Source organism: Poeciliopsis prolifica, unplaced genomic scaffold, assembly GCF_027474105.1.
Source record: "Poeciliopsis prolifica strain line A6 unplaced genomic scaffold, Auburn_PproV2 SCAFFOLD011, whole genome shotgun sequence".
NCBI classification, from domain to species: domain Eukaryota; kingdom Metazoa; phylum Chordata; class Actinopteri; order Cyprinodontiformes; family Poeciliidae; genus Poeciliopsis; species Poeciliopsis prolifica.
The window spans coordinates 861,133-881,679 of record NW_026562386.1 but is presented as its reverse complement, the minus strand read 5'-3'; the positions used below and the strand labels follow the sequence as shown (position 1 = coordinate 881,679).

Here is a 20,547-nt window from a genome sequence, read left to right as displayed (position 1 = left end):
GCTCAACCCCCCCCCCCCCCCCCTATCTCACCCCCACCTCCCGGTTTACTCCCGCGTGCGCGAACACGCACGCCTTAATTCTCTCTCCCTCTCTCTCTCTCTGTCTCTCTCTCTCTCTCTCTCTCTCTCTCTCTCTCTCTCTCTCTGTCTCTCTCTCTCTCTCCCTCTCTCTCTCTTTCTGTCTCTCTCTCTCTGTCTCTCTCTCTCTGTCTCTCTCTCTCTGTCTCTCTCTCTCTCTCTCTCTCTCTCTCTCTCTCTCCCGTACTTTCAGTCACTCTCTCCTTTCTCTTTTCTAAAGCCCGTTGTGAAGCGGATTGACAGGCGAGAATGAAAATGAGGCGGACGCTCCGTCACGACTTCAGTGCGCCCGCGTCCTTTTGAGGAGACCTCTAAAACTTGGACCGTATCGCCATGGGAGCTATTCGTGCCGCGAGGAACTTTTGTTTGTTTTTGCTCTTGTTAAATAGTCGTCAAAGCGTAGCGCTTCCAGAGACTCGAGGTGGGACTGTAGTGAGTGTTTGCATGTGTTCTGGGTTTTTGTTTTTTTTTTTCTCAGCCCAGTGGAATGCGACTTTTTACGCACGCCTTAAAATTCTTCATATAAAAATAAGATTATGGGATTTTATTCCCATAATACTACTTACATTGTAGATAGTGTAACCGGTAGTAACTTTTTTTGTATTAATTCATTTCCTCAGTTTCTCATTTCAGTTAATAATTTAAACATAAAAGAGGCTTTAGGCTGTTATTGATGACATACTGGCATGTTTTCCACGTGTTTTGGTCAATCTGAACAGATCCCTGCGCAGAAGGAACTGATGGCTGTCACATAGATGCTATTTGTCAGACTACTCAAGGCTCATCATATAAGTGCACATGCAAAGGAGGCTTTAAAGGAGATGGAAAACACTGCGAAGGTAAGTTGTCGATACTTTGAGAACTGTATTCATTGACTCCTGTGTTGTCATTTTTATTAATATCTGTTGCACTATTTGTTCACTGGCTCACCAGTGGAGCGTGCATCCACCGCTCCATTGGTGAGCTACTCCCTCTGACCAGCAGGAAAACACATATTCCTGTGGTGTTTACTCCTCAGATATTGATGAATGTGACCTGGAGTACAATGGCGGTTGTGTGCATGAGTGCACCAACATACCAGGCAACTATCGCTGCACTTGCTATGATGGATTCAATTTGGCCAACGATGGACACAACTGTCTGGGTAGGATCCACTCCAAGCTTCAGAGGGAACTCTCTGAAGCACGGAGCTCTGAATCATCGAAACAGATTTTTTGAGGAATCTATGTTTGTGTGGGTTGTGTTTGAAGTTTTACGCAGTCATTTAAAAAGTATTAGCCTCATTTGCGGTGTTTATAATGCCAAACCTGATTTATAGTGAGGGGGGGAAATGAGTGATGAGGACAAATAATCTCTAGGAAGCCTGTAAAGTGTTTTTGAATGCAGCCCTGCCCTTGTCCCATAGATGTGGATGAATGCATGTTCAACAATGGTGGGTGCCAGCACACTTGTGTCAACACTGTGGGCAGCTACGAGTGCCGCTGCAAAGAGGGCTTCTTCCTCAGCGATAACCAGCACACGTGCATCCACCGCTCCATTGGTGAGTTTGAACAGTGTGTCCCATCTTGACTCATTTACAGCTCAGGTTTTGAATTTAAAAGTGTATTGAAGGACCCTTTTAGGTTTTACCAGGAGAGTCAACTTTCCTGCTTCTTTGATAGATAGTTGGCGAAAGGAGGAGTGACAGATTCAAGCTGTCTCTTCATAGCTTTGGGGTTTTTTTTATGTGCAGCAGCAACAAGCTGTGGGAAAATATCCTCTGTGTCCCAGAGAACAAAATAAGTTAATAACTGCAACATTCTGGCTTATGTGGTCTGTGTCACAGATTAGTCTGAAGTGCCTTTGTTTTGTCATCTTGACTGGAGTCAACTTAAATGCAAGTACTTTCCACTCCATTGAGTCTTGACAGGCTTTGTAAATCCTGCAGACCTGACCACTCAGCTGTGACCCATCTATATAAATGGCGCCGCACCTCCTCTCAGCTTCAGGCTCAAAACAGCATCAAGTGGGTTGTATGCAGAGGAACAGCTTGCTGTGTTTTCTGTTCATGCAAAGAGACTTGCAGAAATGTCCCTTTTTCTCCACAAGGGTGATAAAAATATCCCAGTGTTGGATGTTTTTGGATTGTGCAAGGCATGAGAACAATCGGTGTCTTTGAGGATGCTGGACTAATCTCTCAGTATGTGTGCTTTTATGTTTAGCTGGTCAGTCACTGCAGGAGAGTTTCATTGTGTACCTCTCTCCCACTTTCTATCCCAGAGGGCCTCAACTGTATGAACAAGGAGCATGGCTGCGCCCACATCTGCAAGGAGAGTCACAGAGGAGGCGTGGCCTGCGAGTGTCGTCCAGGCTTTGAGCTGGCCAGGAACCAGAGAGACTGTATTTGTGAGTGAAGCCACTGTGGCGCTACTCCCAAAGTAATGCTCGCAAAAAAAAAAAACCCTGACGATTTGCCTTGTGTCCGACTGTCGTTTGCTCTGCAGTAACCTGTAACCACGGCAACGGAGGCTGCCAGCACACCTGTGAGGACACAGAGGACGGTCCCACCTGCAGATGCCACGTCAGGTACTCCTTACAGCCTGACAAGAAGACTTGTGTGGGTAAGCATCTGTGTAAAACAGGAAGTGATGTAAGAAAATTAACCTCTCAATTAAAGGAACCAGAAGATGAATATTTATACACTTTGATATTGTGCCACTTAAATTCACTAGTACACTTGAAAAGTAAAGAATATAGTTAACATATTTTGACTGACAGCATTCAGTCAGGTGAAGAACATGGATGGCTGCAAAATATATTATCACACAATATCATTGTGTGCAGCTGTGATATCTACTGTATTTCTATATTTATTAGTTGTAGAAAGTAGGTGTGTATGTTTTAGAAATTTTACATCTTGCACATATGCTGACCATGTTGGATGGGGCTCACTGTAGTAGTTTTCCAAACCTGACACAGATCATAGCGACCAATATTCTTATGTTGATGTAAATGTCTTTTTTTAACTGATAGAGTTAATAAATGTAAGTCATTGAGGAATAAAAAGAAAACAAGTCAAGAAAAAAACATGCAATTATCACAACTAACCTTCTCACAATATTTGGCAATAATGTCATGATTTATGAATATCATATGGCCCTGACAAAAAGCCCTAGAATGGGCCAAAAAAAAAATAAAAGAAAATGAAATCAGTCCAAGAGTTTAAATTGTTTCAAGCAGGCGCATTTTAAAACTAAGTAAAATCGCACCAAACTTTATGAAATTATGTTAGAGATGTTAAAGAAATCAATAAAAAAAATAGATTTATTCCCATCTGTGGCTGTAAAAAGAGAACATGAAGCTTCTTATTTATTATTCTGTGACATTGTTTACATTTTAAAACATTAGTCAAAATACTTCAAGGTTGGAAAAATCTGTTACTGAAAGGAGTTATGTGAGTTCAAACACCAACCTCCACATTTACTCATTCATGCCTGTAATCAGAATAATGGAGGATGCAACATTTTACTCTCTCACAATACTTATCCTCTAAAACATAAGTAGTATCACTCTAAATTTTGTGAAAATGTGTTACTAATACGTTTGTGTTTGGGGACAGAAAATAAAGTAAATCACTTCTACATAGCTGTTGTACTTTAAAACATGTTTAAATCCATTCTAAGTTTTTTTTGTTTTTGGAAATGTGTAATTTTGAGGAATGGAAGCAGGAAGAGAGAAACATGAATAACTTCCATCTTATTATTTCACAGCAGTTTATATTAGTATAAGTAAAATCCCCCCAAGGTCAAAAGGAAACATGCAGCATATTTTAAACTAAACAAACTACCCCATTGAGTAAGCTTAAAGGGGAATATGGTTTTTTTAACTAAAAGAACTAATAAATGTAAGTCATTGAAGAACTGAATTATCCTGTTTTTACCAATAGCATTCCAACATGTTTCACAATCAGAAAAATCGTTTCTGTTATGAATATAACAAAATTGGGTGTTTTTGTTTCCCTTTATACATTGCAGGCTATCTTGATGAATGTTTTGAAAACATTGTAGGTTTTGCTCTTACTCATTCTTCTACACAATGGATTGGGCAGATAAGAATCATCTGCGAGATGATGGGTTATCTCTTTACTTCCAGCAGCAGAGCGTGTGAGGTCCAGGCGTGTCAATGTCTTCTTTTCTGCAGATCCTTATCTGCTGTAATATTTGACAAACACCAAGCCACTACAAGTAGAGTGTCCCAAAATGGTTCTGGTTTCTTCGAAGTAACACATACTCCTAGAGTTGAAGTTACTGGTCAGGTTGCACGGTTGTGTGAAAATATAAATCTAAGAGATGTTTTCCAGCCATACCTGCTCTATTTTTAACTGGTTTTCTGTGTATCACAGAGCGAGATGAAGCCACCACTGAGTCCTCGGACCACAATGCCACGTCCTCCACTGAGGCGGATAAACGCGTCAAGAGAAGATTGTCAATGGGTAACAGTTACACCCTTCACAGGATGACAGTTTGAACTGGCCTGGGCGGGAAGACGAGTAATGTCTAGAACACCGATACATTCCTCAGTCCTTTAAGCAAACTGTGAAATGACTGCACGCTCGCTGTTCCACCTCAAGTCTCTCTGCTGTAATATATGCACTTGTGACAGTGTGGTAAATTTCACATTTTCCTTCTATTTGACTTGGGTGGCATTTGAATATTTTCTGACTGAGTTTATATTCATCGGTTGTGTGATCCAGGCTTTTAGAAAGTGTGTAAAAACATTGCAGCTTTTAAGCATTTTATCTTGACTAACGCTAAGCACTTGTAATCAGAGCTGTAGTCTCGTTAAAAGGCACAAATCTGCACTGCACTAATCACTTTTTTTTTTAAAGATCAATTTATTTAGACAGAAATTCAAAATAGGTTAAAATCTGAACGTTCCACATGTTTTAAGGTGACACATGACAGAAAACCAAGCTTTTGGTTGATGTATCGATGTGCTTTCTGTCTATGAAAAACCAAGCACCACCGTCGGCCACAGCTGACAGTCACACAGTTGGGTTGTAATTTTTAGAAACCTGTGCGCTGAACAATGGGGGCTGCGACTCAACCTGTAAGGACACATCCACTGGCGTGCGCTGCAGCTGTCCCGACGGCTTCACACTTCAGCCGGATGGAAAATCATGCAAAGGTCAGACTGACCGGTCCATAGCTACACCTTTCATAAAGTGTAGCAGCACACTGATTTGGTATGTCTGTGAAAGATTCCTTTTTCCCTGGAAATTTGATCAGAAACTCCTTCCTCACAGATATCGATGAGTGTGAGAGTCACAACGGAAGCTGTGAACACTTCTGCAAAAACACTGTTGGCAGCTTTGAATGCAACTGCAGGAAAGGATTTAAGTTGCTGTCAGATGAGCGCTCTTGTCAGGGTAATAATTGCTCTACATTGGTAATGAATAGAGGAAAAAAATTACGCTGATACGATGTAACTGCATATTCCCACGAAGCTCCCATTGAAATCAATGTTTTCAACTTATTTGGCATTGTTCAGTTGTCACATAATTTCAATGGATAACAGAGTAAAATGCCTTGTGGTGACGACTGTGACTGACTGCCCTGCTATTATATCATCTGTATTTGATTACAGACATAGATGAGTGTTATTTTGAGCGCACATGTGATCACACATGTGTGAACTCCCCTGGTGGTTTTCAGTGTCTGTGCAACAAAGGCTACACCTTGTATGGACTGGCCCACTGTGGAGGTGAGATAAACCTCTCTGGTGAAGCATTCAAAAGGGCTGCACAGAATCATTTTTGAAAATGTGTTTGCTTTTTCACCCCAGATGTGAATGAATGCAGTGTAAACAACGGTGGCTGTGAGCATGGATGTGAGAACACTGTGGGTGGATTCGAGTGTTTTTGTCGTCCCGGCTATAAGCTACACTGGAACAAAAAGGACTGCATCAGTAAGTCAATGCCTCTCTCTATATTTACATATGTATATATTTCACTGTGATTACATGTGAAATGATTTGGAAGGCAATGTGGGGACAAAAACAGGAGATACTTTGAAATGTTTCTCTTTTTTTCTCTTTGGTTTTCTGTCTTTTGTTTTTTTCTCATGCCTGAGTAAAAAACATCAGAATTGCAAACATGCTCGCATGGGTTTGTTTGTATGGAGTTATTTTTATTTATTTTTTTTTGTCTCTCGTCTTTTTTGTTGCGATCAAACACATTCTTTTTTACCTTTGAGTTTTGTTGTGGTCTTTATCCAGAGGCTGAGGGTTTAACACCTGCAAACCCCCCCTCTAAGCCTACCTTGAACTGTAGTAAGCAGCACGGAGGGGATCGCTGCTTTCTGAACTGCCAGTCTCAAGTTCATATCAGCAGTGGTGAGTTGAGCCAGATGTCTTTTCTTATCCGCTGTTTATATTATTTACTTTCACTTTCAGATCCATATTCTCTTTGTTCTTGCCTAGTTAAAACAGTTGAGATTTAAAGATGAAAGTACAAGCATCGTTGTTAGGTTGCTGCACAGATGCATGTCTCCGTCCCATTCATCTGATCACAATTTAGATAAATTATATATTTTAGACAGCCTAAAGTTCTGTGATAAATTTTAAGGTTTTAAATATATAATTTTATAAATTAAACCACTGAGTATATTATTTTTGTTCTATTTTATTTTATTTTTTTTAATTGAGTCCAGATCTAATTAATTACCAAGTGTCAAAATGAATTGTGTGTTCAATCTATAGGTATTGAAATGTCTTATAGTCACCAATTGAAATAAAACGTGGAACAAATGGTGACTCCCAATTAAACAAGCTCTCTCTAGAGATTCTGGAAGCTGTTCTACTGGGGATTGTAATGCTTTGGTTTTGCCATTGGGTCTGAATGACTCACAAGTTCAAAATAACAGCAACTCCTTCGATCCTAATGACAATTGACACATTTACTCACCAAGTGCAAAATTTTATTGCATTATTGTTACTCTTACATTTTAATTAAATTAGATGCTAATACCCACTCTAAATTTAATTATCACTCATTGTGTTGCCCTATTTTACATGGCTCCATAGAAATTTATATTCTTTTATTTTGAAATGTCATTTTATTTCTAAATCCTGGGAATTTTGTCCTTGTCTTGTTGTGTATGTAATGTACATAAACTTATTTATTGTTTATAGTATATCTTAGAAAACCAAACTTTAATTTTAACATCAGATAGAGATTACATCGATAAATGTAAAAAAAACAAAAAAAAACAAAACAAAACACTTTTTAAATGTGGATTTAATTTATTAAGGAAAGAAAACTGTCCAACCTAAAAGATCTCAAAATGCAACAGTCTGATTTAAAGACATTCAAGAACATATTAGAAATAAGGTCACTGACTTCAGTCAGTCTGGAAAGGGCGGATAGTCTATAAACATTAGGAGTGCATTTGACAACTTATGAAAAAAAAACTCACAACAACATCTAAATCCCTGCTTAAAGTCTGTATTGATGATTCAACACATATAAAAAAAGGAAAAAACTGGCATCCATGGGGGAGTTTCAAGGTGGAAACCATTGATGAGGCATTCATAATTTACAGAGGGTTTATAGACAAGATATGAGAATTATTTGTAAAATATTAAATGTAACTACTTTTAAACAGCGTTTACATATCTAGATTTTATTTCTGTATAGCCAAGTTCTCAAATATAAGTCATCTTTTTGAGTCTTTTATTATGCCAATTGTTCAGGAGGCATAAATACGTAGAAAACAAAATATTCTGATCCACTGCCGTCCACCATCAGGACATTTGACAGAAGCTAAACGTTTGATCAGATAATCTGAACTGTTATGGCAACATAAAATGCTGTTGTATGTAAACTCGGTCTCTGTCAGACTTTTGGCAAACATTCTGCAACCAAAATCACATACGTACTGCTGCCCTCTCCATCACTGTCGTGAGTAAGCGCTGATGAAGCCACAGGAAACATCAGCATAAAAGTGATTGAATGGCATAGCTTTACAGATTGATGAAGCCATCAGTGTTGTGAATCTCAGGCCTGAAAAGAGGCTTAAGTCAAGCTGTTTTAGATCTAGCTGTGTGAACAGTTGTCAGCTTTAGTCTACGGAGAGGACTCGTCGTGTTCCTACATGCTTCCTCTTTGCTCTTTGGCTCGGCTTTTGTGGCCCTGACTTTTGTCAGCCTCGGCCTGCGTGTCATGCTCCCTTGTGTGTTTTCAGGGACGGAGGATTCCTACACGGTGACCTGTGGAATGCCTCTGCCCTGCTTGGCTGGCATACAAAAGAGCAACAGTGGCTCTCATTGCTTGGGCAAGTACAAAACCTCACAGATCTTTCTGCTTGGTTACACAAAGCATTAACCTGAGGACAGGTTAATGTTGCGCTTGCGTCTGTTGCTTTTGGAGACGTATAAATACATCGGAATGACAAGGTTTCCTGTTGCTCTGCCCATTAGCCCCAGCAAAGGCCGGAGTGCACCGAATTAAAACCACAGCCACTTTCAAGTCTGGCACTGCCAAGTGCAACCTCAAACGAAGTCAGGAGAAGCTGTGGGAGAGCTTCAACTCAGCTCACTCAGGTACAAAGATTGGCCCGGCAGCCTCTCCAAACACAAGATGACAGATAGACATGACTCTTTTATTTGCTGCTGGTTAAAACATCTAGGGTTTACTGAGAACTGCCAGCATCTAAAGAAGATAAAGCAGACCTGAAAGCTGCTTCAAAGAAACCAGAAACCGAGGGCAAATGTGAAAGACGTCTGTGGTGAAAGTGATGTGGTTTGTGGTGTTTTTGAATGTCTCGGAGCAGCACTTTGTCTGGCAGTGATGGGAGGATGTAATTAGCCATTGCAAGCCTTTTAGTTGTGTTTGACCCAGCCATCAATCAAATACCTCCTTGATTGTTGGATTATTTGGCCTCACTGAAAGGGGTTCAGTCTTTTTACCGCATTTGTCTACTAAAAGAAGCTCAATTGTTTCAGATGCATATTTCAGTGACGTCTCAGTTCCTACTCAAGGTTATTGTAAAAGATTTAACCATCTACTGCAGAGTCGATCTTAACATGTTGCCCATGTTCACAGATTGCAGCTTTCTTTTCACCGAAAATGTCCAGTTCAGCTACGTAAGCCTTCACTGCACCTCTTTGGGCCAGCGAACACGCAGCCGCCACAGCAGGAAGGCCGTTGAGGATGATGGCTTCGCCATCACAGCTGAGTTTGAGCTGGATGTTAACCTTGAGGAGGTAACAGGTTGGTCTCTCTGCTTCCTGCCTGCCTCTCTGCGTGCAACTTTTTCTTCTTATTCTGTGTCTGACTCCCTTCCGCTGCTGTCTTGTCACTAAATAGACCCAAAGCTCTTAAAGTATCTCCTGTTTTGGCTTGGCTCTAGGTGCAAGGGCTGTAAGTTAGGGGCTTTCTGTTTGGCTTCCTTCATTGTTGTTTTGGCATCTCTGGGTGTTTATGTGAGTGAAGCATGACATGAAAATCCAAGTATTGTAGGCTTTCAGGATATATTTTTTCTGCAAACAAATGTGGTATCAAGTGCTTCTCTCAGCAGAGAGTTGCGACCTGAACTGCGTGCGTCGACGCTCAGAAAAGAGACTGAGGAAGACCATCAGGACGCTGAGGAAGTCCATCAACCGGGAGCAGTTCCACCTTCACTTTGCCGGGGCCGACTATAACCTGTCCAGGAGTCAGGGCCAACTGGCGGGACTGCCAGGACACTGCCTGACGGGACAAGTATTGGTGGGCAGAAAATGTGGTGAGTTGGATATTTTTTATTGAGAACAGAAACATTTCAAAACATCAGACTTACAGTATTGACTCAGAGTAACAACTATGCATGCACACAGTAGACAGTAACAGAGGTGGCTCATATGGGGGGAGACATATTTAGAAAGTTGGTTTAATGATTGGATTTGGTGCAGGTGTTTGCCAGATGAGTGCCATATTTGGTTTGCAAACATGTTGTAATGAGCGAGCAGGAGCACAGTGGTGCGAGCGGGTTTTTGTGGAAGAACAGAGGAGCTGTTGTTGGGGCTTCAAAGTCTATGAGATCTTCCAGCATCTCTCCCCGGGACGGCTCTCCTGGTAGCTGTTGCGCCTCTCGGTTGGGTTTTATATACAACCTACGACTGAGGAAACGTTGGTTAAACGCGACCGCATGCTGTCAGAAGGAGAGTCGGGAGCTGGATTGTGTTTTTCCTGGCTGGTGTTACTGTACGCCCCTGTTTTCTGGCCTCACAGTGAGTTAGTTTGCTGCTGAAACATCTTCTGGGGAAAGTCTTCTAAATATTTATTCAGACAGATCTTGCTTTGTGCAAGATTTGGACCACGAGTAATGCAATCCAAGATCTTGACTTATCTAAATCTCAACAAAAAATAAAAAAAAAGTCTCCAAAGGCATTTGAGACTTTGTGACCTTCTACTTTTAGATTCCTTGTTGACACTTGATTTGAGTCTAAACTGCTCCTGTTCAACATACATTAAACATCTTGATGTCTAATGTCCCCCTGCCAACACTTTCAGATCGACATTAAGCAGTCCATTGGCCGTGGAAGGGGTGTAGACATGTAATTTGGGAGAGGGGGAGTGGAGGGGTTCAGAGAGGCATTCTTCTTAACCTCCAGCTTTTAAAAGCAGCTATATTTTTCCCCTCCTTCCCCCACCTCCCACACTGGCTTAGCGCAGAGTGCAGTTCATTCCTTTTCAGTTTGGCCGCTCCATTGAGTTAAAAAAAACACACATTTGGGGCTAGCTCCTTCAGAGAAAAAACAATACAGGCTTCTGTGAATTTGGACAGAAAATTGTGTTGATCCCTCTGGTTTAACTTTAGCTTATATAACAGAGGATTGTGTGTTTAGTAAGTAAGTACAAGAATTTAGCCACAGAATTATATCCAAGCATAAGTCTGCGTTATTCATAATTTTAGGTGAAATACAACATATCTTTTCCTATTCTCTTAAAGACATGAAAGGATCATTAGATGAGATGACTGAGGTGTTTAGGAAGTGCTGGTGATCCAAGCTGGCAGTTTTAGTCTTGGGCAGCCCATCATCTACAACCCCTCCCTCCCAGCTGGGGCCACTTTGGATGACCCCCAGCCACTAAACTGCTAAAAAGAGCTGACTTCACCCGCACCATGGGAATCAATTAGCATCAGCTGTTTGGGCCTCCGCTCGATGGGCGCGAGCAGCGATTGGGCCGAGTCGAATGGGGGGGATTCAGAAAACCTGACCCCTTTTATTGGGTTCAGCTCCTCACCGCTGTGATACCGTGGTGTTTTCCTATGTCATCAAGTGGGCAAGAAGCGGGGCCTTGAATAGAGGTGAAAGGTCTTTTAAACCTCTTTGAGGGCCATCAATTCGAGGACTCTATAGAGGTGTTCTTTGCATTTGAAAGGCTTCAAGGTTTTTTTTCTCTCTCCCTCTCTTTTTCACCCCAACTCTCTCCTCTTCCCTCACTGTTTCCCTCTGTCAAATAAAAGCTGTTAGAGGACAATGCAGTGATGGGCTCCTCATGGTCTTTCAGAGTAAACAATGGCCCTCAAAAATGAACTGCTCTTGATAGAATTACATTTTCCCCCTTTTAGAGGAAAATCCAACACTTTGTTGAGTATAATGGAGCTCCACTCAAGCTGCTGTGTGCTGAGTCTTCCTGCAGCTTTAAAGGCTGCATCTCTAGGGCATGTTTATCACCGCAGACTGAGGGATTTGGTTGATTTATTCTTGTTGCAGATCAGCTCGTTCTTTTTTTTTTTTTTTTTTTTGTTGTTTTTTTTTTAAAGTCAAGTTCTTTAAACTATCAAACAGACATAGTAATTCCCAAATTAATTAAAGGCATTGCTATGAGGGGGAGGAACTGAAGAAAAAAAAAAAAAAGTATTTTCGTCCCTGTAATCAAGCCTTTGCACTTTTGTGAGGTAAGAGGGAAAAACCCCCTTTGATTTTCCGCTAGGTCGGCTTTTAAAAGAGGTGAGGGTGTTTATGCTAGCATTAAAAGTTTCTCCTTAATGCTTGGCAAAACCTTCATTGTATCAAGTATTAAGAAGGTGGTTCTGAAGAGACTGGTGCTCTTAGTTTCATGGTTGATTTAAACTGGTCTTTTTGAAAGGCATTTGAACAAATAGATTTGGACACTTTGTACATAATCTATGTTCACTTGTGATGTGTGTTTTGAATTTTACATAAACCAGTTTTAAAGGCAGGCAGCCCTTTGTTTATGGTGAACCTGCATTACAAGAAGCACCATTATGTGCTTTTCTAATTGCACATATCAAAAACCTTTATTTGTAAACTTATTTTGTTCTCACATTAAGCAAAAATTATCTGTGAAAAATACATGTAAATTAAACCCTTTTAAATCCCTACATATCTAAACATAAGGAATAATGTTAATTTTATGAATAAATGTAAAACGTATAGAATTTAAATATTTAGCTTTTCTTTAAAAGCAATACCTGTTTTTATTTCACTGGGAGACCAAAACATATTATTATATAAATGATTAAAGACTTTATCTTGTTTATGTTGCAAATATAACAGGTGTGATAGATCAGTTTTTGATCTGTCACAAGTTAAAACTTTGTGGGATTTATTTGTGTTATTTTTTCATAGTTCTCCATTTTCTGACAGGAGAGCTTGATTATGAAAACATCAAAATATGATGTACGTAGTTCAGTGTGTTGTAGATAACATACAGTCTTAGAGGTTAAAATTGTTCTGAGTGTTAAAGAACATCACACTCAGTTTCCTAATGGGTGCAGGTTATGTGTTGCTAAACAATGTCTGTTTAATAATTTTGGACAATAAGCTAAATAATAAATAATGACAAATAATCATTAAGCATTGGCCAAAGAAACATAGGTTGAAAAAGTTTTGATTTTAAAGTGACAAAATATTCTGTTATTCTGTTCCCATGGCTTAAAATGAACTTAATTAGATTCCAGAGAAAGTGCTGGAGTGACCATTTGTTTTGTCTGGGTGTACAAGAGAAAGAGTGAGACAGGACGGCCCCTCCCCCACCCGTTGCTTTACAATGTTGGCCAGCTGACTGTAAAACGACTGCTACTGTTTTCCCTTGTTTCTATGAAAGACAAATTTTGCTGATTGGAAATATTTCCAGCCATAAAAAAATAGGCTGTTATTAGAAAAAAACAAAAACAAAAACAACGGTTCTTGTTGAAATAATGCTGTCTTATTTCTATAGTGTGCTATGGACAAGTTGCAAAGAGCTAAATTAAAGTTAAAACAATTTAAAAAAATAAAATAATAATAATAATAATAATAATAAATAAAACAATACACAACTTGTATAACTGTGTTGCTCTGTAGATTTTTCTTTCAAATTCTTGCAGCAGTAGATGCTTTCCTCTTTTAATAAAAACTATTAACAGACATATGCAATATATTTTTTATGTGGTAGCACTAGAAACTAGCATAATTGTATTAAATGTTATCACACAATGAGGTTCTTCTGGATTAGACCTACCACTCATTGTGTTTAGTTCAAGGTATTGAAAAGATCCCTATTAATAATTTAAACACAGTGGAAAGTAACATCTTGAAGCTTAAATTACCAAGTTTATTCAGCTTTGGAGAGTAATAAAAAAAACTTGATCCATCTATTGTGGATATTATACAACTGCAGGATTTAAGGCTCCAATAATCCCTGAACTTTTTTTGAATTACCTAATGTACAGATAAATGGTTTGGCCTGGGTAAAGATAATAGATTATCTTATTACTATTTTTAACAGAACTAAAAGTCATATGGCGCTTAGAGGAACACCTTTGATGTGTTAATATTTTAACATTACACTTGAAGCTCTTGATTGTGTTTATCCTTTTCAAGTACGCACCTGGGCCTCATTGCATTAACCCCAGAGATGGTGAGTTCGGGTTATTATATCGGTCTTGCCATTCAGGTTTACAGCTGTATTTGTTGTCTTTATGTTGTGGTAAGAACAGTTTGACAGTGTGCTGCCAGGGGGCAAAGTGCGATATTTGTTGATTCACGCCTGCACATCACATTGTTTTTCTGCCTTTTTCTTCCTGTCAGAGTTTGCGCATTTACGTGAAATACAAGTTCAGACACAACAGACTGTTTTTGTTGTCGTAAGTGTTTTTAGATGATGGACACTTGTTTTGATCACATTTTGTTTTTGAGAGTTATTCTAGCTTTAGTTTTAGTTGCATTTTTAGTAAAAACTCAGCGAAAGGATTGATGTATTTTTGATCTGATCTTTCAGTGAGCTGCAGTGCTGGGACATACTACGATGGCGATCAGGGACACTGTGTGACCTGCCCTGCTGGAACATATCAGGACGAGGAGGGACAGATGTCCTGTGAAATCTGTCCCACACCTGATGGGAGAGAGGTGGCCAAAGTGATTGGAGCTAGAAACATGTCAGAGTGCGGAGGTGAGACGCAATTCTCAACAAATCACAGCTTAAACATTACTGTCATCATTTTAAAATATATCGTTAGTATTAAAATGTTTTATTATTTGTGTATATTTTTTTAGGATATCAATTTTTTAGTGAAAATAAGTAAAGGAAAATGTTTCAGCAGCAGGCACACGTTGAAAAATCTCCACAAATCTCAAAATATTTGGCTTTTTCATTAATTTAGCTTTACTGGATATATATAAAGTAATCAAAAAAGGTACTAATATTACATATTATTCGCACTTATTTTTTGTGGAAAGTTTATTTTATTTTTTTTTCCACATCAATGTGAAGAAATAGGTTAGGTTTCTTCACATTGACATTCAAAGTGACTTTCATTTGAGTTTTTTTAGGCCTGTAATTTGGCCACTTTTGGGGCACTCATAGTGCATTGACATTTCAATCACAGATGGTGAGTTAATTTTAAGTTTACAAATTAAATAGATAAAATAATATGGTGGCTTAACAGCAAGAGTAACATTGCTGTTTGCTGTATTGCTGTGGATTATATTCTAGACATTTTATGTCTGCGTTTGACCTCCATTTGTCTCTTTCTCGTGTTTTTTTTATAAACTACACACCGTGGTGTCATGTTGAGGTAAAAGAACTGGAAATCAGTCAGAAAAAAGACAAAAGAAAACCTGGAGAATTATTGATTGAGTCTAAGTTAAAAGATAGCAAGAAGCTCTGGCTCCCTAGAAGTAAAATATAAATTTGCTAAGTTTTCATTCCTTATGCCAAGCTAATTCCCAATTGCCTTTATTTTTAGATTTAATGATTAGCCATAGCCATTTTTTACAGATTTAATTCATCAAACCATGAATTTGAACAAAAAAAAACTGCTTAAGATTATTGGAAACTATTAGACAAGTCTGTGATGTTCACCTGTGTTTGTATTTACATTCCCAAGAAGTGTGATTTATTGTCTTACCTTTAAACAAATAGCAGAAAAAGCTGATAAAGACCCACACAGTCACAAAGTCAGCATTTTGTGAATCAGAGGTGCTCACAGGAAGCATTGGTGCCATGATAAAGATCTGTGTCCTCTGCAGATGTTCTTCTTTGTGTAAACCCAAAGAAGCTTGAACTCAGGTGATAAAGATGTATTTGAATTTCAAGTTCTTTGAGCCCTGAATAAAAGCTGAAGCAGCTATCATCGCCTTTATCTACAGCGACTTTGTGGTTGAATCTCAGATCCCATCTTCTTGGACAGACTAAACAAGTGGAGCAATCAGGGAATTCCTGCTGACACCCATTTTGTATTTGTCATCTGGGATTTACAAAGACAAGTGCTGATGAGACATGTTGTACCATAGAGGCATATCTTATCCAAAATGTTATATTGATATACATTTAAAGAGCTTGAAGTCTTGCGTACAGCTAACCACATTGCACCATCAACACGGTTTCAGCAGTCTACTCTAACCAGAAATTTCTTTGTGTGCATCCAGGTCAGTGTCCACCCGGGCAGTACTCTCATGACGGCTTCGTCCCGTGCCTTCCCTGTTCGCTAGGAACCTACCAGCCAGAAGTGGGTCGGACCACCTGCTTCCTGTGTGGAGGGAACCTGGTGACTAAACACAGTGGTGCTGTCTCCTTTCAGGAGTGTGAGACCAAAGGTGTGGGAGTTATCCGGGCTATTTTCCCCTATGAGCGCATGTTTGGTCTAGTTTAGTTCTAACATAAATTCATGACTTATAGGGATGAGTTGGAGCAGAAAGGTTTATGAATACCTGTCAGACTTATTAAATGAACTAAAACATCTGCAATTTTTGGGGATTTGATTTTTTTTTTTTTCTTCTACAACTCCTTAATCATGGAGATACACAGTCTCCACAGCTCTCTTCATCCCAGTAGGAGCTCTGCTGCCCTCTTCAGATGCCTGGGGGGCATCACTAGCTAAAAGTCATTTTGTGTTGTTGGATGATGTGCCTTTTATTCTATTTATATTGAAGTGCTCTTTCTTGCCATGCAAGTTTATTACACTCCATTTGACTGTGAATAGTTCTATGAATTTTGAACCTTGTGTTATTTTCCTTGGCTCCTGCAGTCCAGTGCTCGCCTGGTCATTACTACAACACCAGCACACACCGCTGCATCCGCTGTCCGACGGGCACTTACCAGGGCGAATTTGGACAGAACTACTGTGTCACCTGTCCTGGAAACACCTCCACTGACTTTGATGGCTCCACCAACATCATGCAGTGCAAAAGTATGTTTGTTTATGCACTTCACCAGTCAGAGCAGGCTAAAGGCTGAAGGAGGCCCTGAGCAGAATTTCTTCATTCATTTGTTCATTCAATGATAATTTATGCTCTTTGCATTTCAGATAACATGTTTAGAAGTTAACTAGTGACCCATTGATGAGTTGAATAAATCGTGTGACCGAAGGTGCTTTACTTCAGAACTACCTCTGTCCCTGTACAGTATTCATTGATTAGGTCCAGCATGGGGTACTTTTACTTTTTATTCTTTATTTATTTCCCGATGAACTCCATAAAGCTTTTCTGAGAAAATATACTTTTCCATTACAAAATTTACATCAAGAAATTTGAGATTCTTGTAAGGTTTGTTTACTTTGACACATTTTTTAGCTTTTGTCCCTCTGACATGATTGTTCAATTGAAGAGAAAACTGCAAAAGACGTGAAAAGCAGCAACACTGCACATTAAAACTAATAGTAGAATGTGAAGCTTAATCAGCAATATTTTAATCTAAAAACAAATGGGCTGTAGATACAAAAATCTAAAGAATGATTTATTTTTTAAGGTAAATTTATAAACGACAACCACATGCATTTAGGTTTTTAACCAGGAGTTGAAATGGGACTTTTTGTGGAAGGAATATCAGATTTAGGAGGAGTGGATCTCTTCTTTGTATGCAAACAACAAAAATCTAGCATGAGAAAACAAGATCATTTTCTGTGGAACTATTTACTAAGTCACTATGTGCTGATGCTCAGAAACTAGCAGCACAAATATTTGAACTTTTAAAGTTTTCCATTAGCTATGAACAAGCGTTGCAAAGTTCTTGCATCCCCAGGCCAGCAGAGCTTCCTAATCTGTTTCAAATTCCATTTTGAACAAGGACCAACTCTGGCAGCAGACAAACCTTGTGAAATAGAAAAGGAAAAGTCAGTTTTAACACGAATGTATGCGTTGCTTGACAGACCGGCAATGCGGTGGAGAACTGGGGGAGTTTTCTGGTTACATCGAGTCTCCAAACTACCCGGGGAACTATCCCGCCAACATTGAGTGCACTTGGACCATCAACCCACCGCCTAAACGCCGGGTCCTCATTGTTGTGCCAGAAATCTACCTGCCTATTGAGGATGAATGTGGAGATTACCTGGTGATGAGAAAAAGCTGTAAGTTTTATTTGTTGGTGTGTAACAACAAGTGAAAAGTTGCCATTGTAGATTTGTTCAAATTAACTTTAGCCATCATCTAAACAAAACTTAAGAGTGTGTTGACAGCATGCATGAAGTAAAATTTATTCACTTAACATCAAAGTGACAAGAACTGTAAAAAATGTTTTGCTGGTTGAGAAGTAAGTCTAGTATAAGCTCTTAGGACTCTTTTTGATTCTTTTTGATTTTGTATCACTGTTGTGCATTACTTGAAGAGGATGTCTTGTGTGTTCCTGTTTTTAACTCACAGCTCTGCCCAACTCTGTAACGACTTATGAGACGTGTCAAACATACGAGCGGCCAATTGCGTTCACATCCCGCTCTAAAAGACTATGGATACAGTTCAGATCTAACGAGGGAAACAGCGCAAAAGGTTTCCAAGTGTTATATGTCACATATGATGGTAAGAATAAACTGTTTGAAGAATCGAGAATCTTTTATTGTCACTATGTGTTAACACACACTTTGTCCTTTAAATTGATCAGCGATGAAAAGATTACATTAAATAAGGGGTACCCAAAGTGAAATTGCTTGGCTTTCTTTTTTTTTTTTTTTACCCTGTTTATATTTTTGATCAATGATATTTCACAGATCACTGTCATTCAAAAGTCTGATCTCTTTAATAAATTATTTTGTGCTTAGTTTATTGTTGAGCAGGTGAAAAAAAATCACATCAAAGTTTGTTTTATTGTAAATTTTTAATTACTACTACCTTTTTTTTTTCAGAGGATTACCAGGAACTGATTGAGGACATAGTGAGAGACGGAAGATTATATGCATCAGTGAATCACCAGGAAATACTCAAGGTATCTGTGGTTTCCACTCATCCCATATTTATATATCTATGTAGCATATTGATATAAAATTTATATTAATTTGTCCATATTATGTTTTTATTTGCACAAATAAGCTATGTATTATTTAATTAAATAAATTTCCTCTTAATGGAATCCAGTACGAATGTAGCCGTCTCTAATGAACACATATAAAACACACACTGTGTCTCAAATTAAGTTGTTATAATATTTGCTCTTTTGTATTTTCGTGTCAGGACAAGAAGCTCATGAAAGCGTTATTTGACGTGCTGGCCCATCCACAGAACTACTTCAACTACACGACACAAGAATCAAAAGAAATGTTTCCAAAGTCCTTCATCCGCTTTGTGAGGTCCAAAGTCATGAGATTCTTCCGCCCTTAAAAGGCAGTTCGTTCAAGCAGCATTTTTCACAACAAACTCAAGTCAGACACTGGTGACAGTATCAGTGGCCCCTTTGAGACCATTCTGTCATTCTTTTTATTGTTCCCGGGCCAAAGTAGAGCGGATCGCAAATTGAGAGGACTAAATTTAAGCAACTGGACTTTAGCCATAATTTTCAAGACCCGAGTTCTGAAGATGTATGGATTATTGATCTACTATGGCATCCCTGAATAGAATCTGGATATCTGTCATTAGTTTGGAAATGGGTCTGTAAGGACTTTATGGCTGATTATTCACCATCCAGGACTGAGATCCAAATTGAAGATCTTTGCACTGGAATTCGGCTTTTTAATGTGATACACTGACTTTATGGGGCTTTTCCTGGTCTGGTCGGAAAGAAATAAAAGAGTGGTATCTGAACAGATAAATATTGAATGTCAGTGAGACTGTACATAAAGTGTGTAACTAGTTTTAATATAGGTTACTTTCACAGTTAAAAAGTACAAAAAATATCCAGAACAAATAGAGCACAAATAACATTTGGGGACCACTAGCACTACTAAATAGGTAGTCCCATCACAAAAGCAATTATTCGGATTGATATTTTGTATATGGTGTATAAAATTTTTGGTGAAATGCTAACATATAGCGTGTAGCTTCAAAGACTGGTGGCATTTGTCATGTTTTTCAGGTTTTCTGAATAACTACTGTGATTTATGCATCCATGATATAAGGACCTCCACAGATCATACCTAAACAGTGTATTGTGATCTAACAGCTGAACAGAGTAAATGATAAATATAATGCAGATAGAAAAAAACAAAATGAAACATCCTGTAATATATAGCTGAGTGGTTCACCTATCCTGAATGATACGTATGTATATTTTTTTATAGCTATGTACATCTAACTTGCTGTAAATAAAGACTGAAATTTTAATGGTTCCCATTCTGAATGAACTATTTATTTATTTATTAATTTTATGTATTTGTATTTGTTAAACTCATTGTGAGATTAATAGAAGCAAATAGGGATAAATACAGTTGCTGTGAAAATGTTTCAAATTGCCGCCAGGTAATTTAAAACCTATTGGCAATGTATTTTTTTTATTTGCAATCCTTTATATAATAATAATTAATAGCTCTCCAGGCTTTTTAATAATCTTTCAAATGTTTTAGACTTTGACTGTTTTTTCTGCTCATTGTTTATGTATTTCCTGTGTATGGCAATGGGAGCATTTGATTGAGCTTTATCTTAAGTGCCTAAAGATCAAATTGAAATTAATTCTTTGTTATATTGTTTTAGTTTGATGTGACATTCCCTAATAATTCACTTCATTAATTAAATGATTAAATTTCCCTTTAGGATTCACAGAACATTGTGAATTGAACTGAATTATTTACCACTGAGGATTTG

The 20,547-nt window shown here is 38.6% G+C and overlaps 1 protein-coding gene across 3 annotated transcripts; it reads left to right on the top strand.

Annotated features, from left to right (window-relative positions):
* Positions 1–227: 227 nt before the first annotated feature.
* On the top strand, positions 228–20,075 carry scube2 (signal peptide, CUB domain, EGF-like 2). Of its 3 annotated transcripts, none has more exons than XM_055036422.1 (23): positions 228–499; positions 798–917; positions 1,097–1,222; positions 1,484–1,618; positions 2,338–2,463; positions 2,562–2,678; positions 4,460–4,549; positions 5,128–5,244; positions 5,363–5,485; positions 5,704–5,820; positions 5,902–6,024; positions 6,334–6,450; positions 8,301–8,390; positions 8,536–8,658; positions 9,161–9,328; positions 9,636–9,839; positions 14,327–14,497; positions 15,976–16,143; positions 16,575–16,736; positions 17,694–17,891; positions 18,184–18,336; positions 18,660–18,739; positions 18,985–20,075. In XM_055036422.1, exons 1-23 carry the CDS (start codon positions 412–414, stop codon positions 19,129–19,131), a joined length of 3,063 nt encoding a protein of 1,020 aa, XP_054892397.1. In that variant the 5' UTR covers positions 228–411; the 3' UTR covers positions 19,132–20,075. The 3 variants fall into 3 exon arrangements, with proteins under 3 accessions (XP_054892397.1, XP_054892396.1, XP_054892398.1); XM_055036421.1 differs by having other exon boundaries at positions 229–499; positions 9,633–9,839; XM_055036423.1 differs by lacking the exons at positions 6,334–6,450; positions 8,301–8,390; positions 8,536–8,658; positions 9,161–9,328 and having other exon boundaries at positions 231–499.
* The last annotated feature ends 472 nt before the right edge of the window (positions 20,076–20,547 follow it).